Source organism: Lithobates pipiens, unplaced genomic scaffold, assembly GCF_037356315.1.
Source record: "Lithobates pipiens isolate NorthernLeopardFrog02 unplaced genomic scaffold, aLitPip1_a1.2 Scaffold_8, whole genome shotgun sequence".
NCBI classification, from domain to species: domain Eukaryota; kingdom Metazoa; phylum Chordata; class Amphibia; order Anura; family Ranidae; genus Lithobates; species Lithobates pipiens.
In genome coordinates, this window is record NW_027507903.1 from 84,447,128 (window position 1) to 84,461,786 (window position 14,659).

The following is a 14,659-nucleotide window of genomic DNA, read 5'->3' on the forward strand; positions in this document are numbered from 1 at the left end:
AACAGAAAAACAGGGGTGGAGAGCACGGGGGCTGGAGAGTACTGGGGGGAACAAAGAGCAGGGGGGAGTGGAGAGCACCAGTGGGGGCCATAAAGAACAGGGGTGGAAAGCACTGGGGACTGGAGAGCACTATGGGGTGTGGAGAGCACTGGTAGGGTTGGAGAGCACATGGGTGGGGGCAGAATGCAGGGGGAGTGGAGAGTACAGGGGTGGGGAGTGGAGAGTGCTGGGGGGAGCCAAAAAGAACAGGCGGAGGATGCAGCCAAAAAAAAAGTGAAAAAAAAATGCAGCATGACACCTTGGGGATTCCAGGGGGGGGGGCACTTGACCCCCCTTGCCCCCTGCTGCGGACGCCCATGTCCCCAGGGCTCCTTCTGGCCCTGCCTTGGTTCTGAGGCTACCTCTTGGAGTTGACTGCGGAGAGGCCATTGTAACTGTCTGGAGGCTGTTACCCCTGGTGATGGAGAGGCAGAACGTTTGAAAGAAAAACGCTTACTCTTCCTTTTTACTGGTAGAAGGGTACTTTTTCCACCAGATATCTTTTGAATATATTTATCCAAGTCATCCCCAAATAATTGTTCCCCATGAAAGGGAAAACCAGTCAGCAGCTTCTTACAAGGCAACTCTGCTGACCAATGCTTAAGCCACAAAATCCTGCGCATGTGAATGAACAGAAGGGCAAGGCGAGACGCCTGATGAATAGAATCTTTAATAACGTCAACAGCAAAACAAAAAGCCCTGGGCAATTCTGCCAAATTTTTCCCCTTTGATGATTTGTTTTACCTTGTCATTAAGAGATTGACAGAAGCAGATTGCTGCTACAGCAGGCTGTGCAACTGCACTAGCCATGGAAAATGAGGCTTTAAGCCAGTCTCTTATCTGCTGGATCCTTAAAGTGGTTGTAAACCCTTACAACACACTTTGACCTACAGGTAAGCCTAGATTAAGGAATGCGCAAGAGTGACGTAATTGCGGCGGAGCAGCGAGACCCACGAGAAGATGGACGCACTGGACTACAGGGGACAGCGGTGACACATAATGGACTACTATGCAATGCGTAGTAGTCCATTATGCTTTGCCTTTGCAGGGAATGAAAAAGGAAGTAAACTCATCAGGGTTTACTTCCTCTTTAAGGCCGGGTTCACACCACAGCGATGCGGGAACGCTGCGAATCCGCAACGTTTTCCCGCATCGCATGCCTCCCGCCGGCAGTTCACACTGCCCTATGCGAACGGCTGGGAGTGTCAATGAAATGTTAATGACACCCCCAGATCCGTCCGCATATCGCAGTGCGATCTGCACACTCGCACAGGAATCGGATCGCATGCTGTGAACACCCATGTGATCCGATTCTGCTGCGGACCAAAAAAAGGGTCCCGTGCGAGTTTGCTGCGGGAGCGATGCAAATTCAGCCATACTATCTGTATGGCTGAACTCGCATCGCTATGGAGATCGGATGTGATTTGCACTGCAGTGCGGTGCGAATCACATCCGGATCTCCCCCCGCAGCAGTGTGAACCCAGCCTTATGGGTGTAATTATAAAAAGTTAGAAATCCACCCCTCCCCCACATAACAAATCCTGGTGATGGAAAGGAATGTTGCAACTGTGATCAGGTGACCTCATACACTGCACTATAACAATCATCAGATCACTGGATGTTCTACTCTACCCAGCTCTGACTACATACAGCTCCCCTAAATCACTTGTCTGTGATTATTCTTCTCGCTGTTCACATCCCACAATGAGAAACATCCAGTGAAAAACACAGTAAAGGCAGCCAATCCTGGGAGAGCTGGAGGGGAGTGGGATGTGAATTGTGAATTTGTTACACAGGATGTGCCTGTCTCAGGCTAGTGCATGAGATATGTAAATAACATGTCACTCACAGCAAGGGGGAGATTTTGACAAAGTTTTAGAGACTTTGTCAAGATTTCTCTAACTGAATAATAAAAGACGATTGCTCAGAGCTGGATTAAATCTGTGTGGCAAGACTGGGCTCAAATGATAGGAAATATTATTCTCTACATTATGACATCCACTTTAAAGAGGAAGTAAACCCTGATGAGTTTACTTCCTCTTTCATTCCCTGCAAAGGTAAAGCATAATGGACTACTACCCTGTTTCCCCGATAGTAAGACACCCCCGATTGTAAGACGTATCGGGAGTTTCAGAGGGGTCGGCTAATATAAGCCGTACCCCGAAAGTAAGACATATGTCTTACTTTCGGGGAAACACGGGGGTATTGCCGCCTCCCTCTCATCTAGCTGCGCGCCGCCTCCTGCCCACGTCCGCACCGCCCCCCTCTCCATACGTCGCCGCGTCTGCCATTTCCCTCTGATCTTAATGAGCGGCGCCTCCTGCCCACGCCTGAGCCGTCCCCCTCTCCATACGTCACCGCGCCGTCCCCTGCACTTGTCACTGCCGCCTCCTGCTTAAAATACGGTAATGCACACAGTATTAATCATACATCAGTAAAACATACACACTGGCATACTGGGGTATCATCTGCTGTATGTAACCCAGTGGGTATCAGCAGGTGTCACACTGGATTAAATACAGCAGGTGGTACTGGATCACACATAAATCTGTTTTATCTTCCAGTATTCCACTGTTAGTTCTTACCATTTTTCATTGTTTTACATGTTATGCAATGTTGTAACAAGACATTCTTGGCACTTCCTTTTATAAAACTGTTTTGTGGTGAATACAATACTGTTCAGGTTGTTAATAAATGTTAATTTTATGGTTAAAACAAAAAATTCGACAATTTTTTTCCAATATAAGACATACCCCGAAAGTAAGACATAGTGGGGCTTTTGGGGATAAAAAGAAAGTAAGACACTGTCTTACTTTCGGGGAAACACGGTATGCATTGCACACAGATTCCCCAGTCCCTTTCTCTGCATTGAAATTGAATGGAGGGGGAGACAGCAGCTCCTCTCCATTCATACACTGAAGCAGAGTAACACACAGGACACAGAGCGATCGGTAACGAACGCTCTGTGTCCTATTTAGAAAAGAAATGGGCCGGTATTTCTCCGCTCTCCATTCTGACAGGTTCCCGTCATGCCCCCCCTCACAGCCCGCGGGAGAGGAGAGGGAAGCCGGCTCTGGGGACGAGGGGGGACAGAGGAGGAGGAAGACACACGGGGGATGTGTACACACGGTGGAGAGGGATGAGGGGGAGGTGAAGGAGGACACCGAGGACAGTCATCCCCCCACTGTCACTGGACATTGTGTAGATGTGACAGGGGGCCGTGAGTGTGCTCTGCTTTTACCCAGAATGCTCTCTGCCTCTCTTGCACGCTCTGGCCAAGGGGAGTGTAGAGGTGGGTGGGGAGTCTGCTGACATCATGACTCTGCCCACTGAGCGCTGAACAACAGACCCGCCCACTGAATCTGGACTTTTTTTGGGTTTCAATCAGCTAAAGGGGTGACATTTGACGGGTAAGGATACATGCAGGAGGTATGTATATCCTTATAGATCACTACTATGGCAGTAGTTTAGAATTGATGAGAGTGGGTTTACATCCACTTTAAACACCTGAACATTGTCTACTGGACAAGTAAGACTCTTATTCAGAGAAGAAACGGCCGCATCTACTCAATAAGACCCCACATCTCACCTCTAGGCTGGGAAGCCTAAAATAAAAAAAACGATCCTGGCTTCCCGCCGAGGCGGCGTCATTTTTTGAAAAAAAATTTTTTAATGCAGAGGCCGGGCATGGCGTCATAACATCGCACCTGGCCTCTGAAGATCATAGAGACTCCGGCAACCATCTGGTTTGCCGGAAATCTCTATGGTGGACATCTGGGGCCGGTGGATCCTCTGTTTGACTCCGCAATCCCTGCAGTGAGTCGGTAGAAGCACCGGCGGGAGGGGGGGTATCCCCTTTTGCTGCCCGTAAGAACGATCAAGCAGCAGAACAGCCGCTATGATCATTCTTATGGTGTAGGAATTCACCGGCTGAAAATGCTGATATCTGAATGATGCCTGTAGCCTCAGGCATCATGCAGAGATACCACCACAAAGTCAAGGCCGTCATATGACGTCTTGCCGATTGTCAAGTGGTTAATTCATAAAGGGAGTAATTATCCCATGTGGGCAGATATTTCGTATATCCGTTATGTTGAATAATATTTCGTACTGCTTCCCGTACTCTGTGAATCAAGTAGAAAGTAGGGAACTTTTTTTTTTTTTTTTTTTTTTATTAAGAAAATGGTGAGCTACTATTAGTTGACCTAAAGGATATTTTTTAAATTGAGATGCTCTTATCTTTTGTATAGGGTCCTCCACGTACACTACCTCCCAAATATGCCAATGTTGTAATTGTGATGCAATATAATCCTGCATTAGGTATGTAACCAGGGCCATCTGATAAGTCTGGCACGGATGTCCCTCTTCCTCAGGGTCCACAACAGCATTACCGATTTGTCCCAGTTAATATTAAATCCTGAAAAGGATCCATACAAGTCTATAAAGGACATACAGTGCCTTGCGAAAGTATTCGGCCCCCTTGAACTTTTCAACCTTTTGCCACATTTCAGGCTTCAAACCTAAAGATATAAAATTTTTATTTTTTGTGAAGAATCACCAACAAGTGGGACACAATTGTGAAGTGGAACGAAATCTATTGGATTTTTGAAACTTTTTTAACTAATAAAAAAATGAAAAGTGGGGCGTGCAAAATTTTTCGGCCCCCTTGCATTAATACTTTGTAGAGCCACCTTTTGCTGCGATTACAGCTGCAAGTCGCTTGGGGTATGTCTCTATCAGTTTTGCACATCGAGAGACTGAAATTCTTGCCCATTCTTCCTTGCAAACCAGCTCGAGCTCAGTGAGGTTGGATGGAGAGTGTTTGTGAACAGCAGTTTAGTCCATAGGGTTCAATATTGAGTTGGCCCACCCTTTGCAACTATAGAAGCTTCAACTCTTCTGGGTAGGGGCTGTCCACAAGGTTTAGGAGTGTCTATATGGGCATGTTTGACCATTCTTCCAGAAGCACATTTGTGAGGTCAAGCACTGATGTTGGATGAGAAGGCCTGGTTCGCAGTCTCTGCTCTAATTTATCCCTAAGGCGTTCTGTTCGGTTGAGGGTCAGGGTTGTGCAGTTCAGTCGAGTTCCTCCACCCTAAAATCAATCATCTATGTCTTTATAGGCCTTGTTTGTGCAGTGGTGCACAGTCATGTTGGAACAGGAAGGGGTCATCCCCAAACTGTTTCCACAAAGTTGTAACACTGAGTCATGTGACACCGTAGAGGGAAAATGGCTAATTGGTCCCAATTTTTGGACATTTTCACTCAGTGGTGCACTCACTTTTGTTGCCAGCAATTTAGACATTAATGGCTGTGTGCTGAGTTGCTTTGAGGGTACAGCAAATTTACACTGGTATACAAGCTGTACACTCACTACTTTGTAGCAAAGGTTAATTTCTTCAGTGTTGTCACATGAAAAGATATAAATTATTTACAAAAATATGAGGGGTGTACTCACACGTGTGTGTGTGTGTGTGTGTGTGCCTGGCGTCGTGGAGCTTGATTGCCATTGAACACCAAAATTGGCAAGTCTGCCACTAGTGCGCTGTGCTTTTCACAGATGTGAGCAGGTTCACCCTGAGCACATGTGACATATGCAAAAGGGTCCGGGGAAGTTGTGGAGAATGTTATGCTGCCTGTAGCATTGTCCAGAATGACCGCCTGGGGAGGCATATCCATGGAGGGACTCGCAGACCTCTACGGGCTAGACAGTGGCACCCTGACTGCCACTGGGTATTGGGATGAAATTCCTGGACCCATTGTCAGACCCTACGCTGGTGCAGTGGTTCCTGGGATCCTCCTGGTGCACAACAATGTCCGGTCTCATGTGGTGAGAGTATGCAGCCAGTTCCTGGAGAATGAAGGAATTGATACCATGCTCATCTGACCTAAATCCAATAGAACACCACTGGGACATTATGTTTTGGCCCATCTGACTCCACCAGGCTGTACCTCAATCTGTTCAGGTGCTCAGTGATGCCCTTGTCCAGATCTGGGAGGAAATATACTTGGACACCATCTGCCACCTCATTAGGAGCATGCCCCGACATTGTCAGGCATGCATACAAGCACGTGGGGGCCATACAAATTACTGAGTACCACTTTGAGTTGCTGCATTGATACTTTCTGTTTTTCGGTGTGTCTTTAAATTCAGCCCTCTCTAAGTTGTTTTTATTTCCATCAAACAATGTGACATCCTTTCATTCCTAACACATTACCCAGTCCATATTAGTATAGATACACGGACATTTTTCACAATTTATTAGTAACGAAAAGGTTTATACTCACATGTTCTGTAAATAAAACAAGCATTAAAAATCATAGGGGTCATCTGGTTCAATCTGTCATCTGTTTAAAGTCCAGTCCGCATGTGTCCTCTTGCATCTCTGAACGTTTCCACTGGTAGATGTTTCAAATATGCCGGCTATAGTGGACGCAGAGAGTGTAGTCTCAAAACGAGGCTTGGTATACTATGGCAAGAAGGACACGGAGCTATCACGTCATTTGCTGGCGACGCGTTTCCTGAGTGTTCGGGTCCAGATGGAAGGACGACCGCGCTCTTTCATCAGGCCAATCAGAGGAAAGTGGGAAGGCAAGGATTTAAATAGGGAATTTTACACTATAAGGCGTGACTGGAACGTGAGGTGGAGCTTGGCGAGGGGGAGGTGTAGCTAAGGACTAAGGTTGGGCTGGGCAAGGCAGAAACAAGGAAGGGAGGGCGGATGGAAAAAAAGGGGGGCGTGGATTGTACAACGTAAGGGGGAGCTATGAAACCTAGTGAAGGGGAAAAGAAGATGGTAATGAAACAAGTGATGACGGAGCGATCACTTGTAAACAAACCAGCGTCATGTCATGATGCCGGTTCCTCTCTCCCATCGCTGTACTAATCTGTACAGTGGAGGGGAGAGATTGGATGGAAGCAGCCATCCCTCCATGCCCTGCTAATACTCTGCAATGCCCTGCCATTACTCTGCCATACCCAGCCATTACTCTGCCATACTCAGCCAATATTACAGTGGGGGAGATTGTGGATATTACAGTGGGGACTATATGGTGGTGGAATTTTCACAGGTTTTTGTAAATTAAATTATTATCCGATCCGTAACTCCAATCCGAGGAACGATACGATCTGTGGGTTTTGTGATCTGTTGCACCCCTAGTGCTTTGGGTCATTTTTATGTTGGAAGCCTTCTTCCCATTGACAACTTTTCTGGCAAAGGGCAGCAGTGATCTTCAAGAATTTAATGGTATTTTTCCTTCTATCCTGACAAGTGCTCAAGTCCCTGCTGCAGAGACACACCCCATAACAGGATATTACCACCTCCATGCTTTACTGTAGGAATGGTGTTATTTGGATAGTGAGCTGTATTGGTTTTCACCCAGACATATAGTTTGGTATTGAGGCCAAATAATTCAATTTCAGTCTCATGTGGCCATAACATCTTTTTTCCATGTGGCCGCAAAATCAACAAGGTGCATTTAAAGTGGTCAGATTAAACTAATAATGAATTATTTGAAGAATTTATTTTTTCTGTTAAAATCTGAGATTGGGTTCACACCAGTGCGAATTGGATGCGGTTTTCCCCACATCCAATTCACATAGTGTGAGATTATGACCGGCTCTCAATGAAGCCGGTTCACACATCTCTGCAGCCCTGTGCGTCTTTTGGTCCGTTTCAGGTCCGAATTCAGCCAAACATTCTGGCTGAAATCAGACCTGAAATGGTGAATGGAGACACACCGGACTCCTTCTGTGAGCCTCTGCATGCTGCAGTGTGAACCCAGCCTCCGAGAAAAACACAAAGTCTGCATTAGAAAACAACACAAAAGGTAACTGTTTAGTGAAAGTAGATTTTCAAAATTGGGAATCTGAACAGATATATGAAGACTAACAAATCTGGTATGAAAACAGCTAGAAACCTTCATAGCAGTTGATCGTTTATGTTGTAAATTATTTAATCTTCCTTTCTGCAGGAATTTAATTGCCCGGTTGCCGGACAGAGGAAAGAAAATTCTGGATTACACAGAAAAAGTGAGAGCTGCCATTGCAGAGCATGTTATAGAGAAGAGGGCGAAGAGCCCAGTTCATCAAAAGGAAAAGTTCAAACCAAACAGGTATAATGGCTGAAATGCTGCTGTTTAATTGGAGACGGATAATATGCATATGATGTGTATAAAGAGTTACAAGTACAAAAAAGAGTAGCAAGAGTAGCATACTAAAATCTTTATATATATAAAAAAAAATACCCTTTTCCTTTTTTTTTTTTTTATATATATGTATGTGTAATTAGTATCTCACATTGTATTATATCTTTTTATGTGTACAGCTTGTATAATGTAAATTTGCTGTTCCCTCAAAATAACTCAACACAGCTATTAATGTCTAAACTGCTGGCAACAAAAGTGAGTAGACACCTAAGTGAAAATGTCCGCATTGGGCCAAATTAGTCATTTTCCCTCCCCAGTGTTATGTACCGTATTTTGCAAAATCTTTTTTTATTGAGTTTTTAGTTGGCATACAGAATTACCCACACAGGGGCCAAACATTGCCCACGCAGGGGCAGATCTCTGATGCAGTAGCAGACCACAACCAGGCACATCATATAACTAGAACATACTGCCTCTGAAGCTGCAACAGACTGCAACAGGGCAGACCAACAACAAATACAATCTTACTTATCCATACCCAATGAGAGGAAAGGTTCAGTGCAGGAGAACTGTGCTCAATAGTATATTGGCAGGATCTTATGACACAAGAATACTTGGATTAGCATATCATCATACTATATCCATAATATCAGTCTAAGGGTTGGTTACTGCATCAGCTGCTGTAGTACTATCTTCTAACCAACAGGTCCACACCTTTTCAAAGATGCGTGGGCAACCCCTGCCCGAGTAGGTGGCTCTATAAAGAGGTAAACTAGCATTCACCAGGTTTTTCCAGAACCTGACAGAGGGGTAGATGATTGTTTCCAGTTCATCGTGATGGCCTTGCGTGCATAATACAGCAATAGGGATATATGAGTATTTTCCTAGTTCTAAGGATTGCCATTTGCTCCACTAGCCCCAGCAGACAATATTTAGGGTCGTTATGTACTGTGTTCATTAGCGTATAACACACACCGGGCGTATAACACGCACCCCAAGTTTAGGAGGGAATTTAAAAGAAAAAAAACTTTTAGGAGGGAAGTTTAAGAAAAAAAAAAACGTACATTTAAATGGCCATCAATGCAGCCTTGTCAGTGTCATTTGCAGCCTTGTCAGTGTCGTTTGCAGCCTTGTCAGTCATTTGCAGCCATGCATTTGCAGCCTTGTCAGTCGTATGCAGCCTTGCATTTGCAGCCTTGCCAGTCGTATGCAGCCTTGTATTTTCAGCCTTGCCAGTCGTATGCAGCCTTGCATTTGTAGCCTTGTCAGTCGTATGCAGCCTTGTATTTGCAGCCTTGCCAGTCGTATGCAGCCTTGCATTTGTAGCCTTGTCAGTCGTATGCAGCCTTGCATTTGCAGCCTTGTCAGTCCTATGCCGTTTAAAAATGGCGCCGGTAGTTCTCGGCCGTTCTCAGCGGCTTTTGGGTATTTTCGGCCGTTCTTGGCTATTTTCACCCACACTCGGCCGCTCTCGGCGGCTTTCGGCTTTCCGAAAGCCCCCGAGAACGGCCGAGTGCAGCCGAAAATACACAGGAAGCTGCAGATAGCGGCAGAAAGCCCTAGCAACAGCGGGGGATGGGCGTATAACGCGCACCCCTGATTTTAGGGGGAAAAAAGTACATGTTATACGCCGATAAATACGGTAACTCGTTAGTGTTACAAGGTCTCAGGTGTGAATGGGGAGCAGGTGTGTTAAATTTGGTGTTATCGCTCTCATTCTTTTATACTGGTCACTGGAACTTCAACATGGCACCTCATGGCAAAGAACTGAGGATCTGAAAAAAAAAATAAGTTGTCGCTCTACATAAAGATGGCCTAGGCTCTGAGAAGATTAAGATCGTGAAACTCAGTTGCAGCATGGTGGCCAAGACCATACAGCAGTTTAACAGGACAGATTCCACTCGGAACAGGCCTCGCCATGGTCGACCAAAGAAGTTGAGTGCACGTGCTCAGTGTCCTATCCAGAGGTTGTCTTGGGGAAATACACATGAGTGCTGCCAGCATTGCTGCAGAGGTTGAAGGGGTGGGGGGTCAGCCTGTCGGTGCTTAGACCATATTCTGCACACTGCATCAAATTGGTCTGCATGGCTGTCCTAGAAGGAAGCCTCTTCTAAAGATGATGAAGACAAGCAGACTAAGGAAATGGATTAATGGAACCATGCCCTGTGGTCTGATGAGACCAAGATAAATTTATTTGGTTCAGATGGTGTCAAGCATGTGTGGCGGCAACCAGGTGAGGAGTAAAAAGACAAGTGTGTCTTGTCTACAGTCAAGCATGGTGGTGGGAGTGTCATAGTCTGGGGCTGCATGATTGCTGTCACCACTGGGGAGCTACAGTTCATTGAACTGTACCATGAATGCCAACACGTATTGTGACATACTGAAGCAGAGCATGATCCCCTCCCTTCAGAGACTGGGTCGCAGGGCAGTATTCCAGCATAATGACCCCAAACACACCTCCAATATGACCACTGCCTTTCTAAAGAAGCTGAAGGCAAAAGTAATGGACTGGCCAAGCTTGTCTCCAGACCTAAACCCTATTGAACATCTGTGGGAAATCCTCAAACAGAAGGTGGAGGAGTGCAAGATCTCTAACATCCACCATCTCCGTGATGTCGTCATGGAAGAGTGGAAGAGGATTCCAGTGGTAACCTGTGAAGCTCTCGTGAACTCCATGCCCAAGAGGGTTATGGCATTTCTGCAAAATAATGGTGGCATTAATGGCCGTGTGTGGAGTTATTTTGAGGGTACAGCAAATTTACACTGTTATACAAGCTGTACATTCAGGGCCAGTTCACACCATAGAAACGCAGTCCGGATGCGTTTCAGATGCTTTTCTGCATGCGCATTTTTGATACAGTCCAGTGCGTTTTTTTTTTTTTGTTTTTTTTCCTCTTTTTTTTTTTCTCTTAACCTTAAATAAAGACATGTGCATCCCAGTGCGTTTTTGATGCCTTCCAGTGTGTTTTTGATGTGTTTTACAGCATTCCAGTGCAGGAAAAATGAAGCATGTTCTACTACTTTTTTTTTTTTCTCTTAAACGTACTGAAACTTCAAGCACTCATGTGAACTATGCCATTGAAAACCATATAACCTACTTTCCATGCGTTTTTGATGCAGAAAAAAAACTCAGACTGCATGTGGTGTGAACTGGCCCTCACTACTTTACATTGTAGCAAAGTGTAATTTTTTTCAATTTTGCCACTTGAAAATATATTTAAAATATTTACAAAAATGTGAGGGGTGTGCTCACTTTTGTGAGATACTGTATGTTTCTAGACATGTGCAAAAGGAAAAAATTTGTTTAGTTTCATTTCGTTTTAATTCGGTAAATCATTAATTTCTTTTAGTTACATTCGTTAACTTCCTTAAATTCGTTTTCGGATTTCGTTTCGTTTTCGACCGAATTCGAAAAATCGGCCACATTCGAAAATATTTCAACCGCATTCGAAATGATTTCAACATGATTAGAAATTATTTCAATGGCGCTGCCTAACGTGCTTCGAATGGATTTGTTAATTCATTACTTTTTTTTGTTCGTTGATTTGTAATGTTACGTATTCTCTTACAATGGCGCTGCCTTACCCAACGTGCTTCGAATGGATTCGTAAATTCATAACTTTTTTTTTTGTTTGTTGATTTGTAATCTCTCACACAATGACGGCGCTGTCTAACGTGCTTCGAATGGATTCGTACATTCGTAAACTTTTCTGTTCGTTGACGTTGATTCATAAATTTACACGTCTGACAGTGGCGCTGCGGTGCTGCGTGCTTCGAATCGATTCGTACTTTTCTAATACATCGCGGTTATTCGTAACTATTCGAAATCTCAATTTTTTTACTTTCGTTTTTGACATGTGGCTATAGTCTCCGCCCCTGTATGCCATTTTGAGAGGTTGTATAGTGGTGTGGCGAGGGAGGAGCAGAGAGCAGAGCAGAGTTTTCTTGTTAGATTTGTGTTTGTTTTTGTGTGGTTTAGTGCTTTTGGTGAAATTAGAATGTCTGGGAGTGAGAATGGACGTGTGAGACTTGTGAGTGAGAATGTTGGTGATGGTATGAGAGTTGTTGGTGTGAGTGAGAGTGGAGGGGAGCGGAAGAGTGGAGGAGGGGACTCAGGGGAGAGTAGTGTAGGGGAGGGGGGGTGTAGAGGGGAGTGGAGGAGTGGAGGGGACTCAGGGGAGAGGAGGAGTTTAGCGGAGGGGAGGCATGGAGGGGAGAGGAGGAGTGTAGGGGAGGGGGGGCGTGGAGGGGAGTGGAGTAGTGGAGGGGACTCAGGGGAGAGGAGGAGTGTAGCGGGGGAGAGGCATGGAGGGGAGAGGAGGAGTGTAGGGGAGGGGGGGGCGTGGAGGGGAGTGGAGGAGTGGAGGGGACTCAGGGGAGAGGAGGAGTTTAGCGGAGGGGAGGCATGGAGGGGAGAGGAGGAGTGTAGGGGAGGGGGGGCGTGGAGGGGAGTGGAGGAGTGGAGGGGACTCAGGGGAGAGGAGGAGTGTAGCGGGGGAGAGGCATGGAGGGGAGAGGAGGAGTGTAGGGGAGGAGGGGCGTGGAGGGGAGCGGAGGCGTGGAGGGGAGAGGAGTGAAGGTGAGAGGAGGATCAGTGGGGGGTTGAGTAGAGAAGAGGAGGCGTGGAGGGAAGAGGAGAGGAGAGGAGGTGTGGAGGGGAGAGTAGAGAAAAGGAAGCGTAGAGGGGAGAGGAGGCAGGGAGGGGAGAGGAGGATTGGAGGAGAGGAGAGGCGTGAAGGGGAGAGGAAGAGTGGAGGTGAACGGAGGCGTGGAGTGGAGCCAAGGCATAGAAGAGGGCATGACCATGGAGGTGGAGTGGAGCGGGTGTATGTCCAAAAAAAGAGGCAAGTGTCCCCCCCTACATCAGAAGAGATTTCTGACGCCGACCTGCAGCATCACCAGCGAACCAAGAGACAGGGAAGATCAAGGGGACCCGTATTTACCCTAGAGGAGAATTCTGCATTTGTTGCTGCAGTGAACAGAGACAAACTGAGACTCTTCAACCTAAATGTCTCAACGTCGGCAAAGAGAGCAGCCTGGGAACGAGTCCGGGACTCAGTGAATGCAGTCTCCAAGGTTCGCAGGGCCACCTCTTGTGTCAGGCACAGGCAATTATTCAAATATTATATCACTCTTACAACACCACATATATGTGAAAAATACACAATATAGTCAATAAACTGATTTGAACGTAACACATTTATTTATTTGGCACAGACACAGAAAAGTAACATGTAAAATAAAAATAATATTGTTGTAACGTGTATTAACTATACTATATCTTATGTTTTTTCATTTGCAGGTTTTATGATTGTCGGGCGTCCGTTAATAAAAAGATGGAGAAGCATCTTCTGGCCCAGTCTACTAGAGGAAAGGCTGTGGTCTTCAGACAGTGGGAGGCAGAGCTGAGAGATGGCCTGCTTGCAGACGAGGATGTCCCTGGAGTCAGCAGAAAGAGTCCAGCCGAGCATCAGAGAGCTGGTGAGTAAAATAAAATATATCATATATTGCTGTTATATGTTGTTTCCAGCTCACTATATATTTTTTTTTTATGACTATGCATGTAAGACTTACGTTTTACTTTACATTCATGTTTTGCAGATCGAGCAACGTCATCTGTGGAAGGATCAGCTCCAAGGTCCTGCCCTCAATATTCTGGCAGTGGTGAGTACCTAACATAAACACAAAGCAAATATAATAATAAATAAACATAATAACAAACATCTATTTAATATTTAAAGCAGACATCTCTAAATGGCGGACTGTGGGCTAAATGCATACCGAGACACTGTGCCATCCAGACCGCCACAGTCCAGCCATTTATGTGCAGTTCTTCACACTGAGCCAGAGACACAGCGGGAGACACAGCGGGAGACAAGGCAGCTCTGAATATTGGGCAAGAACAGAGCTTTTGAAGATAACTTTCCAAGTTAACCAGCAGGTGATTGGTTGCTAGGCAGGCAGGCTGGTTAACTTCAGCACCTCCCGCTCCTACGCACTATTCAGTGCTGCTGTGTCTCCAAATAAGGTAGCAAGGGGCAAAGCTGTGGAGGCTGTATTCTGACAGGGGCAGAGCTGTGAGGTTAAGATGGGAAACTGGCAGAGATGCAGGGTGCTGTGTAATATGAAGGGGCCCAGAGATGCAGGGTGCTGTGTAATCTGAAGGGGCCCAGAGATGCAGGGTGCTGTGTAATGTGAAGGGAGCCAGAGTTGCAGGGGGCTGTGATGTGAAGGAGGGCAATGGACAAAGCTGTGGGGAGGTGCTATGAAGGTGGCGGAGAAGATTAAGATACCATTGTGAATGGAGGTTTAGAACACTACTGTAAATTGTGATGTGAAGGGGGATTGTGATATGCCAGGGGACTGAGGAAACTGATGTAAGAATGGGATTGAGAAATAAAAGAGGAGGGGCTGTCAAAGCACAATTTAGCAATGATTTGTCCTCTTATCTGGGACTTGCTAGGATCCTTTT

At 45.9% G+C, this 14,659-nt stretch overlaps 1 protein-coding gene across 2 annotated transcripts in view; it reads left to right on the forward strand.

Annotated features, from left to right (window-relative positions):
• Window positions 1-14,659, forward strand: part of LOC143963466 (gamma-tubulin complex component 4-like) — a 185,296-nt gene that overhangs the window by 110,771 nt on the left and 59,866 nt on the right. Inside the window, exons 14-16 of one of the 2 annotated variants that reach the window (XM_077473099.1) lie at window positions 8,014-8,154; window positions 13,490-13,668; window positions 13,789-13,851. In XM_077473099.1, coding sequence (XP_077329225.1) covers window positions 8,014-8,154; window positions 13,490-13,668; window positions 13,789-13,851 — 383 coding nt within the window. The remainder of the gene's footprint in view (window positions 1-8,013; window positions 8,155-13,489; window positions 13,669-13,788; window positions 13,852-14,659) is intronic. The other variant, XM_077473100.1, reaches the window with a different exon arrangement.